The 19,198-nt window shown below is 32.7% G+C and overlaps 1 protein-coding gene across 1 annotated transcript in view; it reads left to right on the forward strand.

Moving 5' to 3' along the window:
* PDE3B (phosphodiesterase 3B) overlaps nt 1-19,198 on the forward strand; it is an 87,097-nt gene that overhangs the window by 66,552 nt on the left and 1,347 nt on the right. Inside the window, exons 4-15 of the mRNA XM_084520337.1 lie at nt 1,378-1,517; nt 4,822-4,928; nt 6,536-6,746; nt 7,310-7,383; nt 7,886-7,989; nt 8,735-8,869; nt 11,057-11,168; nt 12,993-13,106; nt 14,132-14,331; nt 16,607-16,810; nt 17,238-17,399; nt 18,810-19,056. Of these exons, the coding sequence (XP_084376463.1) occupies nt 1,378-1,517; nt 4,822-4,928; nt 6,536-6,746; nt 7,310-7,383; nt 7,886-7,989; nt 8,735-8,869; nt 11,057-11,168; nt 12,993-13,106; nt 14,132-14,331; nt 16,607-16,810; nt 17,238-17,399; nt 18,810-19,056 (1,810 nt within the window). The remainder of the gene's footprint in view (nt 1-1,377; nt 1,518-4,821; nt 4,929-6,535; nt 6,747-7,309; nt 7,384-7,885; nt 7,990-8,734; nt 8,870-11,056; nt 11,169-12,992; nt 13,107-14,131; nt 14,332-16,606; nt 16,811-17,237; nt 17,400-18,809; nt 19,057-19,198) is intronic.

Here is a 19,198-nt window from a genome sequence, read left to right on the forward strand (position 1 = left end):
GCTGTGCCTGCTGCTTTTTGCAGCAAAACAAACAGGGTCAAGGTGCATCTCATATCAAAGACTCAAAGCAGTCTGATTTTTCAGGGTGAGAGACTAGTTGCATGTGTCAACAGTTTCATTTTTTTGAAGTATATAGTAGTGAGTTAAGTATGATCTTTGACCAACTGATGAAGCTTAAATTGCAAAGTCAGTATTTCTACAAACCTTCTGAAGTGCTAGTATCCAAGGGTCACCTGTCCTCATACATGACCCTGAAGACCTTACTCAATATTGCAAGTATCCCTTTGTATTTTTTGCTTTACATACTTTTTCCTGGCTTTTTTTTTTTTTTTTTCTTTCCTTTGTGAGGTCTAGTTCCATGTATCTGAATTATGTGGAACATCCCCATCTCCTCACCCCTCATTGCATGCCCAAGTTTAGGGGCAAGTTCACATGTGGATTGTGGACTGAATGCAGTCAGATTGCTTAAATTTGATTAGAATGCAATGCATAGGTTTTCTGTGCAGTGGAGGCAGATATGCCAGAGCTAGCTTTGCGGTTTCAGTTCAGTGATCTTATTTCTGTTACTTAGCTTCTCTTAGTTACTATTTAAACATGGCTATACATTTTTGAGTGTAGTTGTGTAAGGCAGAGCTAGGAAGTCCTGAGTTATTTCCATACCGGGACCATTGGAGTGCTGTTCACCTGCAGCAGAGGGCTTTGTGTTCAAGTACAATGGTGATTCCATGTGTTTGAGCTGCAGCATGTCTAAACTAACAGAGCTTCGAGGCTGGGAATGGAGAGGTGCCTGGGAAGCCTCCTTGGTGCTGTGATGTCAGTATGCAAACAGAGGGAGCCCTGATGGACTACAGCTGACCTTGTGTATTGTGCATTGCCCCTTCAATATGTTCCACTGCACATGCATTGTCCTTTCCATGTGGCCCACAATACAAGCATTACCAATTTTTAGTATCTGAGCTATTGCCATTTCAGGCTGTCCTGGATGCTGGAGACTGTATTGTGTAGCCTGAAACTGTAATGGGTAGAAAGGTGATCTATAATCCTATGTCAATTGACCATCTCTAGATGACCTCCATTTTGAAATCCACATGGTCCAATAATTACTCTTTGAGTGCTTTAAGTACAAGTACCTTTACATATTTTAATTTGGGAAAAGAAAACAAAATTATTTGCAATGAGCAAAACATTTTTAATTTTTTGATTTTGATTTTTTGATTTTCTTAATCAGTAAGAGTGAATATGAGATACCTTGCTTCCTGTTTCAGTATGAATGATTAACAATAAAGTGTCACATCCTATCTTCAGAAAGTATAAATAAAGTTTTTTTTTGTTTAATTTCAATTACATAAATTTTAACCATAATAAATTATTCAATAGGGATTAAATAGCAGGAATAGCCTACCAACACCACAGCTGAGACGAGCTTCAGGAGTTTCTGGCATTCCACCTATAGAATCGCAATCTAGATGGGAACGGAGTAACAGCAAGAGATCTCATCAGGAATACAACACATCAAGGTAAGCACCTAACCAGGTTTTAAGGGTAGAATAATAAATGTTGCTCTTCAAAAATATTAATTATCTGTAATGCAGGCACTTGTCAGGAGAAGTATTTAATATAGATTGTACTATTTAAATATAAATTTAGTATTTATTCTTGTAGTTGAATTAAGTCTCCAAATTCTGATAGCATAAATTGGAAAACATTTCAAGTTAGTAATATACTATACTTTACTATGCTTTTGTAACTCTGGTCCCAACTAGAAATCGGGTCATTCTGAGGTTGAATGGTGTGTTCTGTTGTACTGAGTGGGATGGCATATCAGTTTTAGTAGGAAATGAAACCTAAGTCCAATAAAAATTTCTTTTGCAATTGTGTAAACTCTAAATCATTACCGACTTTATCTTCCTTTTTATTTAAAATAGGTATCACTTTCCAACTTCCACGTATCCAAAAACTGTTTTTTCTAATTAAAAGGATTATATAACCTTCTTGTATTTGGTAGCCACTGCTGTGTGTCTTGCAACATTTATTATTCATACAGTTATCAAGCAAGCATTAAAGCATACTAAGAAAGTATGCCTTTCTCTTCTTGTCAGTCAGTATGACACACAAAAAAATAAGCTTTTATTTCTAAAATTAACTTCTTGTTTTGAATTAGGAATAAAATTAATATACTTTTTTTTGTTTAATATTGCATATCAGAGTGAAATGTCTTGCATAATTTAAATGTGTGGTTTTGCTTGACATCTTGTGCGAAAAGTGCAACAGAAATTTGAAATTGTGATGCAGCTTAAATTAATTAAAAAAAAACGCTTTTTGCATATCTCTACCTTTTAAGATTAATGGTTTATAGAGAGACTGTAAGGTAAGTAAATAGATGTTTTTTAGAAAGAGTGTGAGGTATATTTGATGAATACTGGTAGTGGATGAACATTTCTATACACATGTGCAGTAATTTATTAATCAAGATAATATTTCACTTTACAGTGAGCCATTTAAACAATTTGGCAATTGTCAGTAGCTTTTACTTCTTCCTTGAAAAAAAATATGTGCTTCATGTTTTTATGAACTAAAACTTTGGTTTATGTATAAATTATGCTTGAAAATATATTTGAATAATACTTGAAAATTGTCACAGATAACTTCCCATTCCTGTCGCTGTCAGGTTGACAGCAAGATATATTTATATTATTTATGTTTTTAATACATTTGATATATATGTGTATATATATATATATATATTTAGTCTGGATGAATTTAACATTAATGGAAGTTTAACTAATTACTGTACCTTTTCTACTGCTCATCCATGGGCAATAATTCCATTATTTTTTTTAATCAAATCAGGTGCAATATGAAAGCACATCACAAATGCTCACTGCTGTATGCTCACTATGGCAGTAGATGAAGTTTATAATTTCTTGATAATTTGGTTATCAGTGTTTGAAAAAATCTACTCAGTTAAATAGACTGGAAATAGAGAGGCAGTCCTGTGTTCCTAGATCATGACCCCGTCTCTTTGTCCCATTGGCTCTGGCTCTTTAAGTTAGCCCCTTAAATTGTCAGCAAAATAACTTGGCAAAAGAACAGGCATATCTTTTCCAGCCTTAGGGAGGTGAGTCACCCCTACAAGGGTTCCTGTTAGGACTGTTAGAAAAGAAGCAAAGATGCGCAGGCTAATAGTAGAAAGGGAGAGTGAACCAGGAAGCTGTTTACTATGAGGAAATCTTATCAACAATCAAAAGATTTTTACATACAGTGACTACTTTCGCCTGAATTCTAACTGAGATGAGAAAGACATGACATTAAACAGTGGTACGTGACAGTACACAGAGCTTTGCATGCAGGCTCTTGATTTGGTTTGTCATTCAAACACTAGTTTGAGGTGAATGGGCCTTGATTAATATATAGTTTTCATATACTAAATACTAATGCAACATTTTTATATGCTTTAGATGCATGTAAATCATGAAAGCTGAACAGCATTCAAACAGCAAAAAATTCACTCTGCCCTAATTGTCGACCTGAACATTTTAAAAAAATTTGTCTAACAAGTCAGCATCAGACTTCAAGATAATAAATCTGTCCTTATTTTTTAACTCATTTTTTTGCTATATACTTAAAAAATCTGGTATTTTTTTTAATGTTTGACTTTTGTTTGAAATCTGATTTAAAAAAAAAAAAGAGAGACTAAAGCTGTTTGAGTAGATATTGTTTTCCCACACTGAAATGAAATAACTAGTTTTAGAAGTATTCTTATTTTAGATTACATGTATACAGTTGCTTTTAATTGCATATCATGTTTTTATTATCTAACAAATGTATAACGGGAATTTTGGAGTGCAATTTCATGCCTACGACAGCAGATGGCATAATTTAACAGTCGAGTTTGACAATGTATCTACTGAAGTAAAATATGACAGTCAAAAACAACTTTATTTTTAAGATAATTTATGATTAATTAAAAATGTGGAGCTGTTTTGAAAAGCAGGCTGTAGCTTCATAAGGCTGTCATGATATTTGCAATGTACCTAATCAGAGAATGTTTTGGGTTGGAAAGGACCTTAAAGGCCATCCAGTTCCAACCCCCTGCCATGGGCAGGGACACCTCCCACCAGACCAGGTTGCCCAAAGCACCTTTCCACCTGGCCTTGAACACTTCCAGGGGAGGGACATCCACATCTTCTCTGAACAATATTTTAAATGCTTTCAGAGCTATTAGAAAAAAGCCTGCTTTGTTAAAACATACACTAAAGTATCTGATATTATCCCAGAAGAATAAAATTATGTGTTATTGTGTAATATTTAGCAGGGGTATATTAAGCAGTCATTCAAGACAGAATAATTCAGCAAATTCCAGTTACTTCATAATCTTGAAAATTTGTCTTTTCATAGCATTTCTTAAAAAGTGAATGGTCATGAAAGAATTGAACGGTGTTCTGTGGAAAGGTCTAGCTGATGAATGTGATTGTTCAGAAGAATATTGGACCCCTTCTAGACAATATTCAAGAAAAGTAAATAAAATTTTAGACAATAAATTCTATGACAAGTATTCTGGTTATATGTATTATTTTAGGACCACATAATATTTGCTGTGGCTTTTATCTAGTAACTAGATGATGATGATGATGATTATTCTATATAATCAACATATTGTCTAGCTGATCTTGCCTTTTATTTCTGTCTAGTACTCTCTTTTTCTTGAATGGTAGTGGAACTTAGTCTAGCTGTTTTACAAGCATTTTATTTGATAAAATAAAATTTATTGATGGAATACAAAGGTAGGGTAGAATAAATTTTTTTGTTTTTGTTTTTCAGCCAAGGAACTCATTCAAATGGATCGTTTGGTGCAACCCTGCTGACAATACCAAAACAAAGGTCATCTTCAATAACATTGGCTCATCATTTAAGTTCCAGACGAACAAGTAAGATTGTGTGATTTGTATAGCCTAGTGGCAGGATGTCAAGGCAGTACATCGTGTGTTACAATTGTTTATATTTATTTATTTAATGCAAATGTAGTACCTGTATAATACCAACATGTTCTATATACATTATACACACACACACACACACTTAGTATCTAGACGTTTTTAATCTGCTTCTAAGAAATTCAAAGTTACAGTTAACATAACTTTGTAAAAAGCTCACTAGTCACCTAATGCAATGTATCTGCAAGTTGTTATATTCAGCATGGTTGGTAATTGTTGAAAATTGCTAAGTTCACAGACCTTAATAAGGACCTTTTTCTTTTCTTTTTTTTTTTTTTTTTTTGGTAGTGCTGCATTTTGTAATGGAACAATGTTATTTATGCACTGTAGGCTTCAAAAAATATATATATTTTACATATAACAAAATGCAATTACTTACTTCTCTTGAGGTATGTGAGTCAATTCAGTGCAGCCTGTGATACTGTTTGAAGCGTATAACGTATGGATTCCTTTTTTAAGGGCAGTTAATGCCTACTGTATGTTCTCTTAGTAATTTGTTGTCATGCACTACCAATCACAAAAAATATGATGGAGTTTTTGCTTCATAGCTTGCAGGACAATAACAAATTCATCAATGGAATATCCAAAGAATACTTCATGATTTTGCTCTTTGAGCCATTGACAAAGAGCACTTTATTGTTTTTGATGAAAGTATGTTTACAATGGTTATAACTTACCTTTTGCACTCATAGACCTATATTTTTTGTATTTTTGCATAGGAAAGAACTGATATTTGGCTTAACACCAAAAGTTGTTGTAAATTCATGTCAGGCACATAGTAGTCAAAGTGCAGTTTTACCAGTTTTCTTTCCTAGATTACCTGAAGTAAAACCTAGCTTAGTGTTTGAACAGGAATGGTGAATTTCATGGAAGATTAAGGTGCTTTTTTGTTTTGTTTTGTTTGTGAATATCTAATTACAATGAACTTCAGTTGTTTTTGTTAATTTGTTTTTAACGACTTAATAGTCAGATTTGGACAGATTACCATACCACTAACAAAATGACACATCACTGTCAAAATGGCCAGTATCTGTCAGCTTTAATCCCTTGCTTCAAAAATATGATTACTTTTTTTTTTTTTCTTTTGTTTTTAAAAATGTCATTAAGTCTATTTTTCCTTCATTACAAAACAATGAGGTAAAAGAGTTTGCACTAGGTCAGTTATCAATACTGAGGTTTTTTTGGTCATTTGTTCTGGAAAAAATGTGATCCTGAATCAGAAAGGAATAGAGAAAATTTCAGCAACCAATTAAAGTTTTCCAAAGCTAAAAACAAAACATAACCTTCAAAAGCTAGATGTTATGCATTACAGAGTCTGCTCCTTCAGATATATTGCCTAGACTGTTGTATATTTGTGGATCTCAAAATCAGGAATAAATCTTGCTGATCTATATGTTATTAACAATGTGAACTGTACACCGCATTTTGAAAACTTCCACATTCTTTACAATTCATAAAAATTACTGTTGTTTATTTTCAGTCTTTCTAAAGAATAAGACTATTATTATAGTCTGAACCCAATGTTATATTTGTTTTGGAAGGTGCTTCTTCTGGCCTGAGTCCTGTGGGTTCACCTAATCATGGATCTGTCTCCAGTGGGACCCTCAGCAGCTGGTCACCTGTAGAATTTCCTGATACTGCTGATTTTCTTACAAAACCAAGCATTAATATTTATAAGCCTCCAGCGTACACATTTAATTCTTCAGATTTTCAGCAGCAAGTTAAAACACCTATAGGTCATGTGTGTAGCAGGTACTGTAATCTGTTACATTTTTAGTAACTTCATGTGTATTGAACATACTATTTTCATTGAAAACAATAACAGGGCCTATTATTTGTTAATATTGAGGAAAAAATAAAAGAACATCATCTCATAATAATTTGTATGTATATTATCCAGGGAACTAAATGATGCTGTATCATTGAGTTGTGTACTAATGAATTGAAACACTTCATCCTTGGTAGGAAATGCAGTAGTTATTGTAGAGCAATAATAATTTACATATTTTAGAGAAGGATGACTTCCGACCTGGGAATTTAATTCTTTATGTCTGAATACTTCCTAAAGAATTATCTCTATGTTGTTAATTCATGGAAGAGAGTCCAGGGGAGGTGATGGCTGATTATTTTCTAAGTACAGGCTAAATCTGTATGTACTTAATTTAGAAGAAAATACTAAGGTCACTTGGTGGAGGAACCTTGAAAAGCATATCTTTTTAAGAAAAGTAATTTGCAGATTTTTTTCAATACAACACAGCAATAGCAAAAGAAGAAAATTACTGAATGTTTTAAATATTTTTCATGTATTCTGTAAGCTGTGGATGTCACATACTCAAGGCTGTTCCAACACCAGAACAAGAATTTGCAGAATATAAAGACAAAAAATCAGGTGGGATTTCAAAATAGACAAATATTTGTGTTTTCTTAAAAGCCAGTTAAATTAATATTTTTATATTTCTACATGAAATTTCACTGTACTTTAAATAATTTATATGCATATTTTATTTCAACTTGCCACTTGGGATAATTGGGATAATCTACAATATTAAACTGCTTCAGAATAAGCATTATATAATAGGCTTCCAGTCATAGCTTTATAGACCCCTACTCAGTATGTCAAAAATTTCTGTACTATCTCAACTAAACTAAGCACTGCACCAATTTGTACAAGTAAAAAGTCATGCTTCTACTTTTTCTAAATCTTCAAATACATTTTGTCTAATAGATTTTATCCCTTGACACTTTGTTGTTAAATTCTTAAATAAGTGGTTTAGAAACAAGCCATTATTTATCTTTCTGTGAAGAAATCCGTAAAAGTAAAAGAATTATTAGTCATTAATATTTTACAAATAAATGATTGATATAGTATTTATCTATTTATTTTCTTTAAGGTGAAGCTGGAAGCACTAGTGTTCCAAAAGAATCTTTCTACCATACAGAGAAGACAAAAGATGAAAAGAAGGAAACAATCATTCAAACACAAAATAGTCCACTTGTAAGCACAAAATTGCAAAAGAACTTGCAGTAACTTCTATCAATAAAATATCATTTGTAACGTGTAGTAAAGAGGTTTTATTATTGCTAATATCTGTAGTGACTGAAGGGAAATGGTGCATCACTGGAATTCAAATTTACAGTTAATAATAGGGTATTTCTGCCTCACAAGAATTTCAGTAGCAAATAACAAGATGATGACTTGCACTAATTACTGTTGACCAAAATTAATTTGTGTGGATTTAATGTAGGTAGTATGTTCAAATACTAATTGACTTGTATTTTCTCTTTGAAGTTTATGAGTGATACATCAATTTCAGTGAAACTATAAAGACACTGTTCACACAATGCCGCATATTGGTAGTGCAAGAAGACAAGTTGTTGAATACACCTTTCTACCATTTTGGGTCTATACATCAATTTTTCAAATCTGGTTCAGATAAGGAATTGTCAAAGCTCAGTAAATGTTAGCTTATGCATGTTTTTGCTTTGTTTTATTAACTCAACTTGCTTTAATAATAATAATAATGGTACCATCTCAGAAAGCTTCCCCCAAATATGAAAAGCCAAGCAATTAACTGTGCTATTTGTGCTGTTGATTTACAATTTTTCTCATAGCCACAGTTACGGCACCATTCAATAAGTTCAATAAGGTTTTATCATTTTGATGTTTTCTTGTCAATATAGCTGACAAATTAGTTTTCATTCTTATTTTAGAGATGATTAAGTGTCTTACTTTCATACAGGTAGAGCAGAATCCTGCATTAGAAACAATGTTAATAGAACATGACTCACTAATGGAGAAAATGAACAATTGGAACTTCCAAATTTTTGACCTTGTACAAGAAATGGGAGACCAGTCTGGAAGGATCCTTAGCCAGGTTTGTTGTATTTTATTATATGAGGGAGAGGGAGGGCATATAAAACTGTCAAGCTTTTATATTTTATTTAAACTATTGTAAAGTTTTGCAGTCAACATAAATTTGAACACTAACTTGAAAAGTGGAAATACCATTTTTCACGTACACCATCTCATAGTAAACCATAAGTGATTTATTTATTTACAACTTGCTCCAATTCTTCTGAATTTTATTTTCAATGTAAAATAGGTTAGATTCATGCTTACTGGAATGGGTTTTGTAGTAATGTGCCATTTCCTACTTAAAAAAAAATAAAAAATGTCTCCTGCTTTCAGAATTGCTATCTTGTTTGTCAACCATTTCTTTTTTCTTTATTTCAGTAAAATAATTCTGCCAGAGCTACACCTGTGGGGGAAGAGAAGTGATCTTTTAGGCAGTCTTTTGCCTCTTGATCCTACAAACAATGGGATTTTTTTTCCATGCTGCTTTCTGCATGTAGTATCCCTTTTATCTCTTTCTGACTTACTACTAAGCTCTTTTGTGCAGTTTTATGTTGTGCTGAAGCCAATCTAATGGCAGGTGCAAAATAATGATCCTGTTTGGTCTTTCCCAGCCTCTCCTATTCATTAATGTCATCTGTAAACTTCTGTTTCTTTCTTTATTCTGGATTTAGAAATCATGGGGCTATAGTATGAGGTGGATTTGGTTCTAATACAAAGATGAAAAGGTTTTTTTTTTTCTTGCTAGTATTTTATTTTTTTACGTTCAGGTAGAATGTATGTTTCTTTTGGTTCAAGGGTAGTGTTATGAACAAGTAGCTGGAAGGAAGGAAAATGATTTAAAGGACTCATGTGCAGGTGGAAAAATAGATCTGCATCTATACTGAAGGCATGGAAAAAGCAATGAGGAAAACTTCATTTTTGTCATTAGGCACTGTCTTTTCTTTTATTATCCACAAATATTCTGGCTATTGTTTTAAGTCTTCAGTTGGTTTTCTTTTTTTTTTTTTTTTTTAAGCAAATGTTGACAGGTTTTTTGTCACCTCAGTTATTGACTGCTGTTAATGTGCAGTCGAGAATGCCACAATCCATTTTTGAGTGGTATTTTTACAGTTGTATACTGGTACTTTGGGATCTGTATTAGCTTGCGTTTCATTTGTGTGCAGTCTGGTATTCAAACCTGTAAGTACTTAAGTGTGCAGGTTTCTACTTAACTCTATCACATGTTCTGGAATAGTTCTGTATACATGTGTATCACCTGTCTTCTTCCTCCTCCTCTTCCCCCACTCCTTTTGTTAGTTGTTCTGTAAACATCCAATATATACTTTGGTTAAAAGCCAAATAAAAACTGCATTTTACCATTATCAGTTGGAAGGTTCTCAGATTGAGTATGTGTAAGGGGGCTGGTTGGGACAGCTGGAAGGAGGGATGTCCCTTCATTTTGCTCTCATGTTTCTTTGAACACCTCCCACACTTCAGAGATTTTCACGTTCTCTCAAGTGTCTGGGAAGGAGGTGGCAAAAGAGGTGTAGTGTCTTGTTTTAAGAAGCTTTCACAATATTTGTGGCCTTAACTGGTTTTCGGTCTTTATAGTCACTCTGTTCTACTTGTACAGCTTAATGTATTTGCACAGTATTTGTCTGTACGTGTCATGTACATGTTAAAAAATATTTTCAAATGTTTTTTGGTTTATCAGACATATTGTTTTAAAAATAACCGAGATATTTCACAGGGGTTAGAAAGAATAGAATTTAAGTTCTCTAAAAATAAATACAGGTGTGGGGTGACTCTCTACCTTTTCCCCTGTCCTCCCTATTAATGGATCTGCTACGATAGTTAGGTAATCTGAATTTTAGAGTAATAAGTAAGAATATAGATTTCTTCTTTTTTAGGTTACTAATGGAACGTATCATGGATAATTTTAGAGAATGTTATTAAAATAATCAGTTGGAAATATAATTTATCAGTAGAGAAAAAAGGTTTTATTATCCTGTATTTGAGAGGAATATAAAAGTGCATATTTTTGGTGTTAAAATGATTAAACATGCAACTGTATGACATTAGCTTTCAGGTAAATTTTAATGGCAAATCAGTAATTTCCAGCTCTATCGGCAAGCAAAATTTTAAAAACAAGAACATTTTTTAAGTTGCAAAAGCAGAATATGCTTAGTAATCTTTCAGACTAAAATTCATTTTAATGTATGTTTAGGTAACTTATACTTTGTTTCAAGACACTGGTTTGTTTGAGATTTTCAAAATCCCAATTCAAGAATTCATGAATTACTTCTGTGCGCTGGAAAATGGCTACAGAGATATTCCCTGTGAGTAATATATAATTGTGTGTGTTTTTTCTTATATGTTAGTGTATCTCTTTGAGTTCTGTATTAATATTTAATATTGAGGAATAGGTATGTTTTAATTATTATATTTCTCAGAATTTAGAACTTATTTAATTTACTGCACAAAAAAACAAAACAAAACAAAAAAAAAACGAAATGGAAATTGTTAATGTATAGGCTGAATATAATCTTAAATTATTTGAATGAGTAACCGAATCCAACATACTTAAATCAATAGAACATCTGTTGATTTAGTAGAAAATTGGATTAGTCCTGTAGTAGAGCTATGAGAAAATAAAGAACTTGGACAGCAATCATTCATCTCTCTGTTTAGTGTTGCCAAATTTAAAAATAAAATAAAATCATGTCACAAGTGTTTGTGCCAACCCAGATGTCCCTAGGTGTCAGAATGATATCTATCAATGCTAGTAGCTCACCATCACTGATTTAAAAGGTCACTTAATCCTTTCCTGACTCTCAGGTCAGATGAAGTATGCGTAGAGAATGAACGATTTTTACCTCACTTATTTCTTAAAAACATTGTGATATAGTGTCTACTACCAGTTCAATTGTTTTTTGTTTTTGTTTTTGTTTTTGTTTTTTTTTCTTTAAATTTAATTGAAATTTTCCTTATATTTGGTCCATTAGATATTTTTTTGTGGTTCCTTTGTGATAGATAGATGGAACTGTTGTTTAATCACATTCAATGCATTTTCTTGTACTTTGAAGGCCTGCTGGGTTACTTTAAAGTCCCTTATTATACACAAAATTGGTTCTAATTTTACTTTGTAAATCCTTGGTCCCTATTCCTACTGTATTCCACGTCTTCTCTGGCTTTACAAAATCCAAGAGTGGCAGAACAAATAATTTCAGGTTTTCACATAACACATCTTTTAATAGTGTGTTTAGTTTTATAGTCAGTCTGTGATCCACTGTAGATCTCTAATTCTTTTTGTGGCATACCACTAACATTCTATGAGGTCCCATTAGAAATATAATTTTAATGGAAAACAAATGGATTACATAACAAAAATAGTTCTTTAGATATTAAATAGCAAAGCTCAATTCTACCTTGGGGTTTTAACCAATTTGGAACTAGCTGATCAGTCCTTTTACTGATTTTTCTGTACTGATTTGCCCCTGGTATTTCTGCAGAAATACAACACTCAAAAACAGTTAATTTCATGTTTTAATAAAAGAAAGTAGAGGTTTGGTTTTTATATGAATAATGTCACAAGAAGTACAGTGTCAACAAGTCCACTCAACTGAGTTAGTTCCATTCTTTCTATCTGTCCTTAATTTCATTTTTCTGCTCGTTTCTCCAAGTTATTAATGTAAGTTAAATGTAAATAATTGTTTTGATGTTTTGTGTATTACTACATTTTTATTTTCTTTTTCTTTTTTTTTTTTTTTTTTTTTAATAAGATACACAGTGTATCTTATGCGATGTATGAATATACATAAGTGTTAGTGTTTTTTTTTTGTCTGGAAACACTGGTTACAGTAAGTTTACAACACAGGTAGGGAAAAGGAAAGAATAAGAAAATGTCATTGAATAAAGCTTCATGAGAATTAAAAGTCAAATATAATGTATCATGTCTGTGTGAAATTTGAAAAATATTACAAATAGTTTTGTTTCTATTTTATTTTTCTTTATTTTCAAGATATATATATATATATATATTTTTTTTTTTTTAATGTGGATTTTTAAAATTAACTTGCACACCAAAGCCTGAGTAAAGGGTGTAAAGTAGCTCACTTGCTTATCTGTGTTTTTGTTTGTTTGTTTGTTTTTATAATTTTCAGATCACAATCGTATACATGCCACGGATGTTCTTCATGCAGTATGGTATCTGACAACACGGCCCATTCCTGGATTTCAGCAAATTCATAATGAGCATATAATGGAGAGTGATATGGGTATGTATCCAAATAGTTTACTTCTATTCATTTGCTGTAATAATATTTTAATGAAACTACAATAAATTAAACAAAACTGCAGCTCTAGGCAGCATGCTGTAGTGGTTGGCAACCCTGCCAGAGCAGGGAGGTTGAGACAAGATGATCTTTAAGGTCCATTCCAATCCAGGCCATTCTGTGATTCTCAGGGGAAAAAAATAAATTCTTGTAACTCAAATATTATTGCTTATATTTTAATATAAGGCAGTAGATATCTGACAATATTAGTATATACCATTCAAATATTAGTATAAACAATTCAGAAGTATCATGCAGTTGATTTTAGAACAGTTATTAGATGAGCTGACTTGTTAGCCAAGAATACCGTTTCACTTAAGCTTTTTATGCTGAATGAAACCTCTGCATACTGCTACAGTCAGTACATGTTTAGCACTTGGAATACATTAGACTAATTTTTTTTTTTCCCACATATGAGTAGTAACAGCTCTTCCAAAAGTCTTTTTTATTTGTGTGAATGATAGTTATCTTTCAGGACTGTTGTGGGAGATCATGTCTGAAAAAAAGATCCCTAAGGTATATTGATATCTGTATGCAGTACTAAAGAATTGGTTTTAGAACAGGAACATATGGCTTTTCCATTCTGGGACACTTCTTAAATACTCCAGAATGTCCTGCCATCCTATTTAACATCTTTAAAATTTTCTATATATTTGTACGATTGTATCTACTATTTTGGACAACCAATGTAGTCATGAATTTTCTGCTTACTGGCCTTTTTAACTGTAATTCAAAATTGCTGGGAAAAACAGTAATATGACTTTTTTCTTTTCCTTTTTGTTCCTTCTTTAAGATATAAGAATTCCTTCTTTGATAATTATTCATCTCCACAATTGTAAGGATAACCTTATTATTATGTTATGTATTATGTTAGTATTTTAAAGTAACACTGAGTCATTTAAAATGTATTAAAAATATAAATGAATCACATTCTAAATATTTTATTTTTCTATTTTCAATTTTTGTAGATGAAGCTAGTGGTGTTGCCCCTGTTCAAGTCAACTATATTTCTTCAAAAACCTGTTCTGTTGCTGATGATAGCTATGGGTGCCTGGCATCAAACATTCCTGCCTTGGAATTGATGGCTTTATATGTAGCAGCTGCCATGCATGATTATGATCATCCTGGTCGTACAAATGCTTTTCTAGTAGCTACCAATGCACCACAGGTAAGAGATTCTTTAACCAGAAAATTCTCTATCTGAAATCAAAATAGTAAAATCGCCTTTCTTCTATATCACTACTATTGCCTGTTTAGGGATCATTTGCCCAACATAAGGCACAGGGAAATTAATTTATTTTTACTCGTGTAACATTTTTTCCTGATAGATTCCGATGTGTTTCGTGTGTATCGGTTGTGCAAATATATAAAAATATTTTTCAGTTTACAAATCTGTAAGCAAAAAAATAAATAAACGCAGGTTATAGTAATAGATTATTTCAGAAAGCTGGTTCTACAACTGTCTAAGCAGCAAAACTCATGGATATATCACATTTTGGGAGTCTTCTGTAATCATAGTAATTTCTGCAATTACTATAAAAAAAAAAAATAAAATGTTTTAGCAGTTCAATTAACTGCATTTCCTGACCTCTGAATTAGTCCATTATGGTAAATAATTGTTATCTGTAAGGGTGGATGAGTAAACTAAGAAGAAATGAGGCCGCACCTCGAGTACTGTGTTCAGTTTTGGGCCCCTCGCTACAAGAAGGACATGGAGGTGCTTGAGCGGGTGCAGAGAAGGGCAACGAAGCTGGTGAGGGGCCTGGAGAACAAGTCCTACGAGGAGCAGCTGAGGGAGCTGGGCTTGTTCAGCCTGGAGAAGAGGAGGCTCAGGGGTGACCTTATTGCTCTCTATGGGTACCTCAAGGGAGGCTGTAGCGAGGTGGGGGTTGGCCTGTTCTCCCACGTGCCTGGTGACAGGACGAGGGGGAATGGGCTTAAGTTGAGCCAGGGGAGTTTTAGGTTAGATGTTAGGAAGAACTTCTTCACTGAAAGGGTTGTGAGGCACTGGAACAGGCTGCCCAGGGAAGTGGTGGAGTCACCATCCCTGGAAGTCTTCAAAAGACGTTTAGATGTAGAGCTTAGAGAAATGGTTTAGTGGGGACTGTTAGCGTTAGGTCAGAGGTTGGACTCAATGACCTTGAGGTCTCTTCCAACCTAGAAAATTCTGTGTGATTCTGTGTGAAATATGCAAAACATCCTTGCTTTTGTCTCTCATATTCAACTTTGTTGTTAGAACAGACAGTAGGAAAGTAGAGATTCTCTTCAGGGTTGAAAAGACAATAATAATAGATGCAAGGGAGAGCAAAGTTTTAAGGGAGAGCAATTTTTAAATAAAAAAAAAAAAAGTGGAGAGGGGAGGGTGTGGTGGGGAAGGATATTCCACTGAATAAAAGATAACTGAAGTTCACAGTGAAATGTTTTTACTTAATGAGTGCAATACCGTTGGGGAAAAAGAATATGTATCATAGTGATTTCTATCTCTTAATAAGCTTGAGAGGAGAAACTGAAATAATAATAACAATAACAGCAGTAAATCAGAAACTAATACAACTTGTCAGGAGATGGAGGCTTTAAAAATGAACTTCACAGTCAGCTTTCAAGGATTTCAGATTTAAAAATAAAAAAGTTATGCATTTTTACTGAAAACAATATGTAAGGAAGAATCAAAACAAATGACACAGACATTCATCTCCACTTTTCAAAAATGAACACATTCATTTTATCAATAATCTCTTCATCTTGTCAAAAATTGAAGATTTTTTTTTGCAGTTTTCCATGAAAGTCTTTTCAGGTCCTACTCAATTTATATTCAATTGGTTGTATTCTAAGATATTTTGTATAAACACAGGATTTGTGAGTAAAATCTACTACTGTTTAATATTTGTAATTCATTTACAGTTAAAATGTATTCATCAGCATTAAATGTAATATATTGAAATAGTGAATCTCTGCAGCATTTTGCATTAGCCACAGTTCTTAATTCACTTTAGAGTTTTTTTCATTTTTTAATTTAATAAATGATTCTTAAAAACAAAACACTGTACTGGAACTGAGAGGAATTAACAGCATATAATTAGATCTGTGGGTTTTGTTTTGTTCTGTTTTTATGTTAGTGTGTGTGCCCCATACATATTGCCAAACATACGAAGTCTCCATTTTAAGTGTGGGGTGTGTGTATGTGTGCATGTATGCCTAAAAGGATAAATGGAGATCTAGGAGACCTTTAAGGACTTTTGAAGAAAGAAAATTTTTTTCTACTTTATTTCCTCTTATCTGCCACTTTTATTTCACTTTTAACCCTCAAAGCTAGAAGGTGAAAAAATCATTTAATATTTTCATTAAGAACAACAACAAAAAAGCTGTTAGTCCATTAAGCTTCAGAATATTTAATTATAATTCTAAATATTAAACCTATCATTTATGATTTTCTTCTTGTGTAGGCTGTTCTCTACAATGACAGATCAGTCTTAGAAAATCACCATGCTGCTTCTGCCTGGAATCTTTTCTTATCACGACCAGAATACAACTTCTTATCAAATCTTGATCATGTAGAATTTAAGCGTTTTCGTTTCTTAGTGATTGAAGCAATTCTTGCCACAGATCTCAAGAAGCATTTTGATTTCCTTGCAGAATTTAATGCCAAGGTTAGTTACATTTTAATGTCACAAATTTCACGATGGTCATGATATGCATGAATAGCAATGTTTGCATTGCTATTTGATAGCATTAATAACTTGAATTTGAAGTTTTAAATTATTTATATTTAAGTGACTCAAAAAAATCAAATATGTGTAGAACAGTTATATGTCAGTTTGTGTATCGCATAGTAGGCTTAGCAGATGCGACACACAGGACTCATGGGAGACCTCAATCATATCTCATGGTTCAGCATTCTCAAAGATAGAAAGTGACTTTGAATAAAAATGACAAAACAAAACAAATTGACAAAACAAAAACAACAACAAAAAAGAAAAACCTTAATCAAGTGTCTGTCTGTTGTGTAGAGCCTGAAAATATAATATTCATTAATAGTTTTAACTTAATTTTTAAAAACGTATGTACTCAAAACAGGTCAATGATATCAACAGTCATGGTATAGAATGGAGCAATGAAAATGATCGCTTGCTTGTCTGTCAAATATGCATAAAACTGGCAGATATTAATGGCCCAGCAAAAGTTAGAGAGCTGCATCTGAAATGGACAGAAGGCATTGTTAATGAATTTTATGAACAGGTAGGTATGGAAAGTTTTTTTTTTGTGTTGTTGTTGTTGTTTTTTTTTGTGTGTGTGTGTGTTTTTTTTTTCTTTTTTTGTTTTTAATTTGGGACAGACATACAATTCTTTACTTTAAAAATATATAGCTAAATATTATTCCTTGCCTTAAATCTTCAGGTAAAGTATTTCCACCTTCTCTTTCTGAATACTCTCAAGTAATTTTTATACTTTATATGCTAACATAATCTTTTACTTCCTATTTTCTTAGAAGCTTGAAAAAAAAATTCCCCACTAATGTTGTCCATTTTTCAGATATTAGTTTTGTTCATTCCCCACCTCTTCCTTTTAGGTTGATACTGATAAGCTAAAATAACTTCTTCCACTTTGGGAAGTTAACAGGAATGATTCCATGTCAAAGAATATTATAGAATCCACAAGACTGGAAATGTATATTCAATGAATCCATAGTGCCGAGGCAGAAGACATTAAAACTTTCAAAACCAAATATTAAATATATGCATTAGTGATTGGCATTATTAAAATGTAAATAAATGTTTACAGTGGAACTTTAATGAATAATCCTATTGTAAATAACTTAAAGTCTGAAAATTGGGTGTCTATTTTTACATCTAGAACTTCTGTAAGACCCTCCAAATATATCTTACAACATTTCTACAGTTATTTTTCTGTAGCCAATTTCCTAGGGGATTCAGTATTTATAAGGCAACAACCAGGGATTAAAATATCTTTCAGACTAGAATAATACAAGTAAACTACAAAAACACTTAGGAGACTTAAGTTTTCACTTAGTACCTCAAGTGCTTACACCTAGTGTTCTAAGTTATTCCTTTAGGAAAAAAAAATTCAAACAATCATGTCCCACAGAAATGCTAAGACAAGTTGTTATAAATCAGAGCAACTGCTCAGACTTTTTTTTTCTCATTTATAAAAATAAATACATACATATATAATATTTATATATAGATATATGTAATTTATATTGGATGTTGTGGTTCCTTTCAATCTACCCCATGCTTTTGGAGGAAGCCATTCACCAGAACGCCTTACTCTATTTGATTACTTTCCCATTTTCTCTGTTCATCAGCTTAGCAGCTGAAGTCAAATTTCTGCCTACCCTGAAGCTATCCTATAAAGGCAGAGGAATAGCAGTCCCAGTAGAACTAGATCCATACAAAGGGTATCACAGCAAAGCTGTAGGGAGGATTATGATCTGTGCAAATCTGAAAATGTCTTTATTTTTCATCATTATTTTCCTGTTTACATTTTCACTCATTTAGTCTATATTATTATTGCCTTTGACAAATAGACACAATTCATTTAATATCTATTTCGTTCCTTAAAGTTGATCTTTAAAAATGGAATTTAATTTTTTGAGAAGTTCTGTATTTTTGGTCCTTTCTTTTTCAGGGTGATGAGGAGGCAAGTCTTGGATTGCCTATAAGTCCCTTCATGGATCGCTCTTCTCCACAGCTTGCAAAACTGCAAGAATCTTTCATCACTCACATAGTTGGACCCCTTTGTAATTCCTATAATGCAGCTGGGTTGCTTCCAGGGCAATGGGTTGATGAAGAGGAGGATGCAGAAAGTAATGAAGATGATGATGGAGCACAGTCGGAGAGTGATGATGAGGAAATAGAAGACGATCTTATTTTAAGTAAGTTTCTGTATTTGAGTTTGCACACGCATTTTTTTATTTAATACATTCAGGAATAACAATGATAGTTGAAATTGTGGAGTTCAAATATTGTAGATTTTGTGATTATGCACCTTAATTTTTACTCATAATAATTTTTTGT

Source organism: Aythya ferina (assembly GCF_964211825.1).
Source record: "Aythya ferina genome assembly, chromosome: 5".
Classification (NCBI taxonomy): Eukaryota; Metazoa; Chordata; class Aves; order Anseriformes; family Anatidae; genus Aythya; species Aythya ferina.